The 13,372-nt window shown below is 39.9% G+C and overlaps 1 protein-coding gene across 7 annotated transcripts in view; it reads right to left on the bottom strand.

The window, feature by feature from the left end:
* Positions 1–13,372, bottom strand: part of dnah5 (dynein axonemal heavy chain 5) — a 299,154-nt gene that overhangs the window by 134,112 nt on the left and 151,670 nt on the right. For 5 of the 7 annotated variants that reach the window (XM_062979391.1, XM_062979388.1, XM_062979387.1 and 2 more), the window contains 9 exons: positions 12,726–12,902; positions 9,694–9,898; positions 9,152–9,294; positions 8,328–8,462; positions 7,371–7,493; positions 6,175–6,388; positions 3,887–4,110; positions 2,983–3,181; positions 1,082–1,108 (listed from right to left, as the gene is read on the bottom strand). In XM_062979391.1, coding sequence (XP_062835461.1) covers positions 1,082–1,108; positions 2,983–3,181; positions 3,887–4,110; positions 6,175–6,388; positions 7,371–7,493; positions 8,328–8,462; positions 9,152–9,294; positions 9,694–9,898; positions 12,726–12,902 — 1,447 coding nt within the window. The remainder of the gene's footprint in view (positions 1–1,081; positions 1,109–2,982; positions 3,182–3,886; positions 4,111–6,174; positions 6,389–7,370; positions 7,494–8,327; positions 8,463–9,151; positions 9,295–9,693; positions 9,899–12,725; positions 12,903–13,372) is intronic. The other 2 variants (XM_062979389.1, XM_062979393.1) reach the window with 1 other exon arrangement.

Below are 13,372 nucleotides of genomic sequence, written 5' to 3' on the forward strand. Positions count from 1 at the left end.
ACAAGGCAGTTTCAAGACTTTAAAGTAAATCAGACATATGGTTCGGTATAATGTAAATTTGTATGCAGATTGTTACATTACACGGAGTCTTTAAGGAAAGCACAATGCTATGTCCTGCTCATATAGACATTATAATTGTGGAAGCTTAGCAAATGTTTCTGCTTTAACAAAAACAACCATGCTATCCAGGAAGCCTTCAGGTCAAACTTGTATATTTGCATTATGCGCCTGCAGTTCCCTTCTAGATGGAAGAATTAGTGTGTTCACTTCCACTTCATTTGGTCCTCACTTTTCCAACTCTGAAATGTCAACCTGTCAGGATTTACGGAATGAGCTAATGAACAGTGAAGAGCAACACCAGAAGTGCAGAAAAAAATAAAGACACTTTCTTAAGTACTTTACAAGTAGAAGACAGGTCATCATTGCAAGACATCTCATTATACACTATGTTTTGTTAAAGCATGCCTTCTTCAGCATATCTATATTACATAAAAGCTATCAGAAACAATAAACTACACTATAACCCAACAATTAGTAGCTTTTATAAACATGCCAAAATGCTAGTACTACTGTTAATTGTATAGTTTAAGTTCATCTCAATAGCTGAATCAAGCACTTCATGCTATTTTTAAAAAAGCTGATAATTTTAATACTGCAAAACTAAGCAGAATTAATATTTTCCCTCACACATATAGGAGAGTCTCTTTTGCAATGCCAGTCAGATAGTACTTCAAATACTGCAAGGATTAATGTTTTGTTACAATAGGCAGTAACAATTACCTTTTCCTGTGTGGAGAAAGTTTATTAACAATGGCTGCACAGTGTATTGATGCTTAATTTGCAGTATTGTTGGACTGTGCCATCAGCAGTCAAAAAGAAAGTGGTATCAGAACCAAGCATGCTATGAGCATAAACTATTTCTGTTAAACTAAGGATATTTTTTAAAAAGCAAGGCTGCCATCTTGTGAACAGTGCTTAGATGCATTGATTTCTATGGAACTAAACATGCCAAGCGCAGAACCCAAGCCCTTAAAAAAGACAAATGTAAGCATTCTCGTTGCCTCAGGCATCTACAACTTACCTTTTAGAGACTTTTCTTTCTCCAGACCTAGTTTGAAATAAAGTGTGTTTCTTTTTAGGAAAAAGATGGCTAATGGCTATCACATTTTCACCTCCCTGTGTATCATGTAATTAGTAGACATGTGCAAGAAATTTGTTCCTACCGTTTTTTTCATGTCTTCTGTTTATTCGTAAGCACGAAACATGAAGCCCTCTCCTGACATGGAAATTTGCTTGACACAAAATACTGCTTTCGTGTCAAGCCAAAATTGTCTCCTTGCCTGCATGTAGGCAGGTTGGAGCTAGGCTGCAGGCATGCTTTGGGCCTGCTTTCAAGATCCGCCACACACACACACACACACACACACACACTGAGAATGTGGAGAGCGTATTTGGTGGCTGGCAGTGCCTGCAGGTGAGCTCTGGGCCTGCTTGCAAGACCTGCCATACACACAGTCTCTAAGAGTGTGGAGGGCATATTTGACAGCTAGCAGGGCCTGCAGGCAAGCTCTGGTCCTGATTGCAGGCCCCGCCACACACACATTCTCAGAGAATGTGGAGGGTATGTTTGACGGCTAGCGGGGCTTGCAGGTGAGCTCAGGGCCTGCTTGTAGCTCCCACCACACAAACAGTCTTCAAGAGTGTGGCAGGGCATGTGGGGTGGCTGGCAAGGTGTGGAGGTAGGCCCGGAGTGCACCTACAGCTGAACCCCTTTCGCTAGAGTAGCAACAGCAGGTGCCAGTGGGTAAGAAGAATGCCAGAAATGGGAGGCAGTGGGGGGGGGGGAAGCCTCCCCCCCCAAATTAAAATGGTCTGAATTTCAGTGCCCCAATCTGAAAAAAAAATCCCTGATTTTAGGAGGCTCTTGAAAATGAAAGCTGAGACACAAAATGGGGCAAGCTTTACCCCGAAAGCACAAGACTAGTAATTAGTTTGAAAGCTATTGTAAAGCAACATGTAAGACAGTCATGAAATATTCTTATTTCCATTCTCCTATATACTGTAACTTTTGTAATGTTACTAGCAGGGCTGTAGCCCGAAAAAATTTCGGGAGGAGTTTTGAAAATTTCGGGGGGGGGGGGGGGGTTGAACCCCTAACCCCCCCCCCCCCCCCCACACACACACACACACACACACCACCACCAGCTACAGGCCTGACAATATCTGCTTGAGATAGTGCCTGGAGGGACTTAATTTTTTTGCATCTCATAGACTTAGCATGGGGTCAACCAGTTAAAATTCATGAGTAAACCAGGTTGGGTTTTTTTTTAATCTGAAAAATTTGGGGGGGGGGGGGGTTGAACCCCTAACCCCCCCCCCCCCGCCCCCCAGCTACAGGCCTGGTTACTAGCCATGTTGACCTAGAAAATCCAAAGCTCAAGCCCATGTTTATTCTTTTAGAAATCAATCCCACAAAGTTCTAAGGTAGATGCTTCCAAGTGAACATACATGGATATACAATGATTTATAAGCAACCTCATTGGACCCAGTGGGTCTTTAGTCTGAATAAATGCAATGGGGAAGGTTATCTTTAGCAAATGAGAAAAGAAACAGTGAGAAATGACACACAATGGTAGATGAAAGTTGCTGCCAAAAGTCACCAAGGAACTCACATAAATGTATGTTGTAAGCATTTACCATTATTTCTTTGATCCTTTTAATATTCTGAACTTCCATTTTTCCCAATTATCAACAATGACATTGAACTTCTTATCTTTTGGTACTCTAATTTGGATCAGACCTTAGAAAAGTTACTTTTCCCCCATAACTTCAAAAGCCTCCCGACTAGAATGGCTTGTGGGATGCTACCTGTGTCTACATCTTCAATCTACCCAGCCCTTCCATACTTATTTTATCAAATTCACCAATCCAACACTATTTCATATTCTTGTCAGAAAGTTGGCTTTCAATTTAGCTTCCTACCTGTTGCTTCGGGTGCATCTCTTAAGAAGTCCACAAAATATGCATCAATGTTGGGATGTACTAGTGCCTTTTTATCAACACCAAATTCCTCTTCAATCAGTTTAGCCAGTGCCACATCAAACCAAGCCACATCCTCTGGAATTGTGAAACGATCAGCAATAACACGCTTACATTCATGCTTCCATAGTTTTATGAGCACCTTTTCAGAAGCAAGCAGAAAGAAAATAGGATGTAGCTTTTCACCACAGGTGAGGAATTTCCAGCTTCAAAATCATTCCTCCTCACAATGCATCTTTTAAAGGTTGTTGGATATGGTCCAATACCGTGTTGTGGCAAGTGATAAGACTACAGGAGCTCCACAATTTCGTATTTCAGACATGTCTTTGTCTCAGGAGCTTCTATATTTGTTATTAGTTCCCTGGTTACATGGCACAACTGACAATTGCTGTAAATAGCTAAAAGGATGTAACAACACATACCTACCATGAGTACTGCCTCATAACTCTACAATCACCTTTTTCTGTGCCCATATTAGGCTACACCTGCTGTTTTCATATGAATACTTATTTTATTTTTTCAAGGAAAGGACTGATTCATATCAAGAAAAGAATTGGGGAGATCAAAAAAATTGTTCAGCCCTTCTCCTGACAAATGCTTTGACCCTTTCCCATGTTGGGTTTTCTCCCACTAATATTCTGATCCAATGTTTTCACCTATACCGTCCTATAATTTTAGTGAATTACTTGTCAATCTTACCCACTGTGCACAAAGCAATGAATTATGTATTGATTTCCCTGCATTGTAACCTCAAATACACATCTCCCACATACATACAAAGTGGAAAAAAATACAAAGGTTGTGATGGCAGGAGTTAATATATGACAGTACTAGATGTGCTACTTACATTTGATTCATTTATTACTTCTGGGATAGTGTTAAGCATCCCTTGCCAAATCCTGGAAAGGTCTCTGAGGTTAAACACATAATGGAATTTGGCTGGGGTTGGCAACATCTTGTTCTTGGTCATTTGCCAAAGGCGCCGTGTCAGAGGTACCAGCTTTGCGACAGTTGTTCTCACCTCTTCTATAAAGCCCCTTTGGCTACAATAATGCCCTATGCCAATCACACCTAGAAAAATCAAGTTTGATAGTGTGAAAAATCCATGCATCTCAGAACTAGACTTACTTTACTTACTTACTTAGGTGATCCCTCGTAGGTTGAGGACGATGGTCTTCCAGTTGTGAGGTCTTGGGGATGGATCCGTAGGTGGCTGAAGAGACCTATTCTTCACCCGCATGTTCTCCTGCAATGAGGACATTGGTTTCCAGGTGGAAGGCGGTCCCGGTCAGGGTTGGCTTGACACACCTTCAGCTTGGCACGTTTCTCCCTTAAGCCCTCCATTCGTGCCTCTTCGAACTCTGCAACACTGCTGTTCACAGCTGACCTCCAGTTAGATCACTCAAGGACCAGGGCTTCCCAGTTCTCAGTGTCATCAAACATTCTCTGTTTCATTCAGAAAAATGCTGCACTCACAGAACTCAAGTGGTGTTGTATTTCAGTATCGATGTTGACTTTTGTGGAGAGGTGGCTGCCAAGGTAGCAAAAATGGTCAGCGTTTTCTAATGTTACACCATTAAGCTGTATTCCTGGCATTGCAGAGGGGTTAGCTGGTGCCTGTTGGAAGAGCACTTTGGTCTTCTCGATGTTCAATGAGAAGCCGAGCTTCTCGTATGCTTCTGTGAAGGTGTTTAGAGTGGTTTGTAGGTCTTCTTCTGAATGCGCACAGACTACGTTGTCATTGGCATATTGGAGTTCTATAATAGATGTTGTGGTGACCTTGGTTTTGGCTTTCAGTCTGCTGAGGTTAAATAGCTTGCCATCTGTCCGATACATGATTTCCATTCCGGTGGGAAGCTTCCCATGAACAAGGTGAAGTATCATAGCGATGAAGATGGAAAATAAGGTAGGGGCAATAACACATCCCTGCTTGACACCTGATTCCACCTTAAATGGGTCACTTTGAAGCCGTTGCTGTCCAAGACTGTTGCCATCATGTCATCATGGTGGAGAACATGGAGAAATTTGTGAAGGATGTTCACAAATTTGTCAAGGCACCCAATTTTTTGGAGGATGTTCCAGAGAGCACTGCGATTCACTGTGTTGAATGCCTTTGCAAGGTCAATGAATGCCATGTACAGAGGTTGATTTTATTCCCTGCATTTTTCTTGGAGCTGTCGTGCAGTGAAGATCATGTCCACTGTTGCTCTGGAGGGGCAGAAGCCATTCTGGGATTCTGAGAGGGTGTCTTCTGAAGGATTCTTGTGAGGATTTTCCCAGCGGAGGTTAGGAGGGAGATACCGCAATAGTTTCTGCAGTCTGTTCTATCCCCTTTCTTGAAAAGGGTGATGATGGTGGAATCCTTGAAGTCTGCTGGGATTTTCTCGGTCACCCACACTTTTTCAATGAGCTGGTGGAGTTGTTGTATCAGCTCGGGTCCACCCTCTTTGAAGATTTCAGCAGGGATCCCATCAGGTCCGCTGGCTTTGTTTTTGTTTGCTTGTTTGTTTGTTTTGTTGGCTGATGGCATTGCTGACTTCTTCCAAACTAGGCAATGCTGCAAGTTCATCCCTGGTTTGTTGTTGCGGGATTTGTGAGAGGGTCTCTTCAGCCACATTAGAGCTGCGATTCAGAAGGTTCTGGTAGTGCTCTTTCCAACGTAGTAGAATTGATGTTTTGTCCTTCAGAAGTTTGGTTCCATCTGATGAGTGTAGAGGCTGTATGCCATGGTTTCTTGGTCCATAGATGATCTTTGTGGCTTTGAAAAATCCCTGAGCATCATGGGTGTCTGCAAAGAGTTGAATTTCTTTAGCCTTCTTTGTCCACCAGATGTTCTTGAGTTCTCTGGTCCTTCTTTGGACCTCAGCTTTTGCACTAGCGTAGATCTTGTTCTTAGCAGACCTTCACTATCAATATATACAATCTAAATAATAGCACAACATACAACCACAATGTTGATTTATTGTAAAAAAAAAACCACCCCAATATTCTCTGTAAACTGAATGCTTCGCAAAAGCTCTATCAAACCTGCTATAGGCAAGATTCACTTTTCACATAAAAAGGATTATTCATCTAAATGAAAAAGCTCTAAGGAGCCTACATAAATAACAGCATTAGAAATGGGTTGCACTTTACCAAAAATCTTGTCAATTGATGAATTAGAAGGCAGGGTACAATTAAATACAGAGAATTGCCTCTTCAATCTCTGGGGGATGTCATTGCGCCCACCGCCAGGGTGGATCATGGCAGCCAGGAATTGAATATCTACGATGTTGGTGAATTCTCCCGGCTTTTCCAGGTTATAAAACCCATTTTGCTCCATCAGCTGTCTAACTATCTCATTGGTGACCTGCAAAAGAAGATTTTTGAGTTATCTGTAGGAAAAAACTAAATGGATTTGATGTATGTATTTTCTTGCCATGGCTTCCTGCTTCACATGGTAACCTTTTACTTTCTTCTTATTAAATTTAAATCACACTGTACAAAGGCCTTTCTCAAAGCTTGGGAAAGCGATCCAAAATCAAATTGTGTGGGGATTTCTTTATACATAGTAATATTATTTTGACAGAATACTTGCCCTACTTGGTTAAAATAAGCTATTTTCCACCCTTACTAAAAATATCTTTAACAATCTACTTCTATTGACAATATTTACTTGGTTGCAGATTTGACCATCAACATATAACTATCATAGTTCTGAATACATTTTTCTTTTCTTTATTTATTTACAGTATTTATATTCCTCCCTTCTCACCCCGAAGGGGACCCAGAGCGGATCACTTAATCAAATCCTCTGCAATCACTATTATTCAGTATGCAGGTGCATTTTTCAATTTCAAATTTTACTCAAAGAGATTATAGGTTAAGTTATATTTGCAAAGAATGGAAACACAGATAAATAAGGGTTGAATTATTTTTTTCCAGTTTACATTGGATTTGCAAAGTTTCTGAGAAAAATATACTTTTATAGATTGCATATTTATTATTCCTGTATCTGACTATGTACTGGTAATACCACTTAGCATGGCATGTACAAAGCAGTATATAGCATTTTGAGACAATCTACGATCCCATAACTCCTTAATGTTTTACTTTACTGTGCTGTTCTATCATTCTCTCCTTGTTATTGTAAAATTGCTACAACCAATATATGATAGTTGCTATCAAAATCAATTCAGGCAATGTTCTTTTCCAGCTTCCAACCAGAAACATTCCTTTGAAATATTCCCAATTTAAACAAAAATCTCATTGAAACAATCACCTTGCAGCTATTCTAATGTAAAAACAAAGGTGTTATACAGCAAAACACACAGGTTATTCAGTTAGCTGACCTGGTCTCCCCATTCATTGATTACAGGCATATTCACATCATCAATGAAAACTGTCATTTTCTTTCCTGCAGGAGGACCGTACGTTGTGCCCATGCGCTTGTCCACATAGCTTTCTATTGTGCGCTATAAAAAAATTGTTTAAAGATACATCAACAATGTCCCTATGAAATTTTCAAAATCAGATCTACACAGTATGTGAGATAAAGTAGATGCTATGAAAAAATTGATAAACTGGAAATCAGCAAGTATGTAAAACCTACAGATTCAATTAACATAATCTAGCTAGACCAGCAGTTGGATTTAGGACAAGTATATAATTTAAAGAGAAAGAAGTTGATAGTGCTGCATGGGCATATGTTCAGTTTGGGGTTTCCACAATTAGTCTCACTTTTATGGCTCTAATATACTTTGTTACTTATTATTCCATATATTTTTAATGAGAACTTAATGACATTTCTGTTGAGGCTGACATGCATTCCTAGAAAATGATGTTATTCTGTCCTAAAAAACAGCAACAGCGGGAGATTTGGAAGAGATTTAAGATTGATGATTTGTCTGTTTTAAAATGATATGAACCAGAAAGAGATAGCAATCCCAGAAGAATAGCCATTTTGTCATTAAAGCTAAAAGGAAAAAGATAGCAAAACTTTCACCATTAAAAATGTTTTTGCTTCTATATCCACAAATTCAAACATCCATGGCTCAAAAATACCTCCAATCTCTGAAATTCCAAAAGACAAACTTTATACTATTTGATATTATGGACACAATTGTATTATGCGATTACATAGAATGGGGCTTGGGCATCTATGGATTCTGGTATCCACAGGCGTTCTTGGAATAAAATGCTGTCAATACCAAGGGCCTACTGTAGTTCCTTCCTGGGATGTTGTCAGTAGACCAAATGAAACCTTACTTTCATTTCAGAGAAAGATAATGTTAGGAAGATCAAGTTACCTGAAACATAAGAGGAGTAGTTGCTGATGAAAAGTTTAGACTCTTAGCCATGTGGCTTTCAGGATTATATTTTGACATGCACCCTTTGATGATGACAGTTTTAGCAGTCCCTTGTTCACCAATTAGCAGCACTGCCTGAAGATGAGAATAGAATTCAAATGAGTTTGGGGACATGAGAGCCAAAAATATTGGCAAAGTCTCAATTCTCAAAATTATTCATGAAGGAGAAGCAAAAGTGAAACTTTCACACAAAATCCAACAGCCCTCAAAAATGTTCATTAAATTTGGGGGCTTGCTCCTTTCACAACCAAAATGAGGTTGGTTTGACAGCCTTTACTGTTAGGAAGGAACCTTTTCCTCAAAGTTGAACCAAAAGCTACTTTCACCTCTTGATTCAAGACCTGCCCACTGGAGCATCAGGGAATATCATGCACCATCTTCTGCAAAACAGCCTCACAGTCTGTGAAGACAATTCAGCCCTCCCTTCAATCTTTTCTTCCCCAGGTTGAACTTATCCTGATCTTCCAACCATTTCTAATTACAACTGCTATCAAGAGCCCTTATTATCCTGATCTTTTCTCCTCTCACTAGGGCTTTAAAGTAGTACATTGGTAAGCCACTAGTTTTTATTATATTTATAACAATAACACAATAAAATAGAAAATAAATTATACAGAAAAATAATATTAAAGAATTCAAAGAAAAATAGAATAAATAGAATTTAATATATATTGACTTCCGGCTCTCCACAAAAAAGGTTGCTTTTTTGTGTAACAATCCAAGAGGTGTTGGTGGCATCCCCATATAAAACAGTAAGGCATTACCTTCCCTTGTTTTGAAATAGTCTGGATAAGGAAGTCCGTTCTCACATTGTCAACATTTGGAACCAAGATAGAGCCATACTCTGGAGTGCTGTTGCTAGGATAGACATATTCTTCAACACAAGTATTCCAATGCATCCATTTCCCTACCCAGAAGAACAAGCAAATGTACTTAATTCCACAAATGCAGAACAGGACTCCAGAACTTCAGTTGAGTCAAGTTAAGTCTTTTTTGGCTTCTGCTTAGGCATAACTAAGAACTACTCACAAGCAAAAGTGAAACTAAATCAAAGCAACTAATTTTACTAAGGACTAAATCGTTTAATTAGAATATGAAATTCTCAGCTATCAACCACTCGTTGTCCTCATGACATGATGAAAAATTCACTTGAAAGTGCCTTGTATTTAATTTACAGTTTCATTTATATTTAATTACTAAACAACAAGGAGATCAAGAAGAATCAGCTTGATGTATCTTCTACACCTAGCAATCTTTTTGAGGATGATATTTAGTAACACATACTACTCCTCTTTAGTTCACTGACCATCATTTGTAACATAGTAGTCAAACATAGTGTCTTCGCTTGTTTCAGGGATGTTAGGAAGGTCAAGTCTTATTGTTTCATGACCACAAAGCCAGCGCTCCATCTTGCGACGGTCTTCCAGTTCCAACAATGCCCCAATGCTCCACATCAGAGAAAAGATGTACAGACGTTCCAGGAATTCTGCTGTTATTTCTCCTCCCTGTTCCTAAGTTACAACATAACATCAATTGTCATTTAACTATTAAGATCCTCAAGTCGTCCTCCCAGTATAAAAATGAAACTGCTCATCCCATTGGGGCAGTCATCACATGTCTTGCCTTCCTCCCAATCCTCCTTCCCATCCTCCCCCCCCCCCCCCCGTCCCCGATTCTCAAGCTGTAATCTTGGCATTATGCCTGGAACAGGGAGAAACAGGCGGAGGCTGAGTGTGCTCCGGAGGGCTCGCAAACACCGTGTGCCTTCCTCAAGTTGTCCTCCTGGCATAAGGATGGGATTGCTTGCACAGTCCTTATTTTGGGAAAGAAGGTGGGACACACGGTGGCTGAGAACACTCCAGAGTGCTCTCAGCTGCTACGTGCCCTCCTTCCCCCCCCTCTTTTTGGCATAAGGATGTGGTTGGCCACCGTGTCCTTATGCCAAGAGGACAGGGAAAATTAGGAGGGCCTGAGGTAAGCACCCAAGGAGCCGCATCCGGCCCCCAGACCTTAGTTTGCCCATGCCTGGTCTACAAGCAATCAGAGCTGTAAATTTTATATATCAAAACAAATTGGTAAAGAAACAAAATATTCTTAGGATAAAGCATGGACAAAGTCAGTATTTGACAGTATATTGGTATTCAGGACCAGTCAGTATTTGACTATATCTGACATGGAAAGTGAATATTAGACAAGCTTTAACAATAGCTTTTGGAGCCATTGCAGCTTGACAATATCTGATCTACAACAGTCATAATTTGACAGGTGATACGCTTTAGATATATTGACTTGTTTTTCACTTTTATTTCAAAGACCTCAGGAAAAGAAATCTATATTGAGTTAAATGAAATATCAGACACTTGAGATTGGTGTCTGCTTAGTTTGTCTTCCATTACTTGTGCCTTCCATCTTCATACTTCTATGCATTAAAAGTTAACAGTGTAAAAAATACAGAAATCAACATTTATAGCTATTTGAAAGCTGTAAATTTCAATACTAGATAGTTTCAATAGCTTACTTGCAACATAACATAGAACTCTTGATTCTACCAATATGAAACAGGTACCTTTGCCTGTCATTGAATGTTTGTTGCAGAATTCAATTTTGGGGCTAATTTTAAATATCAAAGAAAAATGTATAATTTGAACATTCTTTGGATTTCAAAACTTGCTTTAAAATGTATTTCTATGTTTCACAGGTATGAGAAGATGAGAAGCTAATTTGCTGCAGTTAAAGCGCAAAGGTTTCAGGCACTTTACTGCTTAACATTTATTTATTTACTAGCTTGGGGACCAGACGGTGCCTGGGTTATTAGAAGAAGGCCTTGTTTGTTTTGAGATGTTAGGTAATATCACTTAAGTTTGATCCAGATCCATTGTCAGCTGGGTTCAGGGCTCTCTGGATAAGGGTGAACTACAACTCCCAGATCTGAGGTCAATCACCCTCAAACCAGGCCTCAAACACAGTTTGCCATGTTGAATCTGTATGACAAGTTTGGCCAGCTGGGTTCAGTGGTTTCTGGATGCAGGTGAACTACAACTCCCAAAATCAAGGTCCATTCCCCTAAATCCCCGCAGTATGTTCAGTTGGTCATGGGGCTTCTCTGTGCCAAGTGTGGTCCCGATCCATTGTTGCTGGGGGTCACAGTTTCTCTAGATGTAGGTGAACTGTAACTCCCAAAGCAAGATCCATTCCCACTAACCCCTGCAGCATGCTCAGTTGGTCACAGGGTTTCTCTGTACCAAGTTTGGTCCCAGTCCATTGTTGGTGGGGATCACAGTATCAGTGAAGGTACTGCATGTCCCATTATCTGTGGCAAGTTTGGTCCAGATCTATCATTGGTTGGGTGAACAGTGCTCTCTGGATGTAGGTCAAGTACAACTCTTGTAAATCATGGTGAATTCTCCCCAAACCTCTTGTTCAGTTGCTGATCAATTCCTCTGTTAACTGTGTGCCATAGGAAAGGGTAAGAAAGGGTTAATGTAGAGGTAGCGGTCATGCAAATTAAGGAACCCTGGGATGTCCATTCTGGAGGACAAACAGAACATCTAGGATGAAATTGTCCCCACGGGAAAGCCTTCACTTGGGTGGGGGAAAGTATCGTGTTTGTAGAGGACATTGGTAGGGTTTGGGCTGCATGTTCATGGCACTCACTATAGCCTGCATGTAAGTGGAGGGCCACTGATGTCTTCTGCTCAGTGGGAACTATAGCTGTTTGTGGAGGTGGGAAGCTGTCTGTGTAAGTGGACACCTCCACATATACACATACACATTTTTCACTTTTATTATGTGTATAGATTTGCATGATTTCTTTCATATCTTTTCATTCAACTTGCATTGCCAGGCATTAGAGCACTGGGCTGGAATGCTTGCCATACCAGAACAAGAATTGCCCCAATAATTTTAATTGTATAGCATTTTGTAATAAAATGCTATCTCCCTACTCTTTTAATCACAAACTTACACAAACAATGCCATTTTTGTACATTATGCTTTCAGAGTGGATATAATTAGTAACATAAATGGTGACTTTCGATTAATGAATTGATTCAGTGTGTCTACTCTAATTGTGATTAACAATTGGTTTAGTCCTCAGTTATTAGGCTATTAGATTTACATCAAGGTGATAACCTATTCATTGGAGATACCAAGGACTCAGCCTGGGACTTTCTGCATGCAAAACATGTGTTTTATCCTTGATCTGAGAATCCCTAATAGTTATTCTTAAAGACCCATTTCCACATTTTACTCTTACACATCCAAAAAAAATGTTAATTTGTTATTGTCTATAACAAACCAGTTTTACTAAACAAGATTTCAAAATCAAACATGATTTACCTTACAAGGGATAAGGCCCTGTAGCATATTAATGCTCTGCATTATCACAAAGGCCTCCAGCATCTCTATCTTGTACTCTAAAGACTGGATGCTAAATCGATACAGTTCTGGAAAAGATGCTGCATACAGCTGTCGCAAAATCTCAGCTTCCTGTGAACAACGCTTCTTCAGAAAACCCTGTTATGACCAAGAGAAACCAACCACATGAGGAAGGTCTAGGTTTTGGCGATGGATTTTCCTTGGAAAAAGTACCACCTGCTGAATGATTACACAACAAATGGCAGGACTCATTTTAGAGCATCATGCGATAATGATGTGACATTGATGCTGTTTTGAGTCTCCTTTGTAGAGAGATAATAATAATAATAATAATAATAATAATAATAATAATAATCAGACTACAAGCAGAGGCATAACACCGTTGCTCAGATTATTCATTGGAACTTGTGCCACAAATACAATCTGCCTGCGACAAAGAACTGGTGGGATCACAAGCCGGAAAAAGTTAGAGAATGAACATGTCAAGCTACTCTGGGACTTTCAAATTCAGACAGACAAGAGTGTTGGAGCACAATACTCCTGATCTCACGATTGTGTTAAAAACAAAGTATGGATTGTCAATGTTGCAATCCCAGGTGACAGCAGGA

Source organism: Anolis carolinensis, chromosome 4, assembly GCF_035594765.1.
Source record: "Anolis carolinensis isolate JA03-04 chromosome 4, rAnoCar3.1.pri, whole genome shotgun sequence".
NCBI lineage: Eukaryota > Metazoa > Chordata > Lepidosauria > Squamata > Dactyloidae > Anolis > Anolis carolinensis.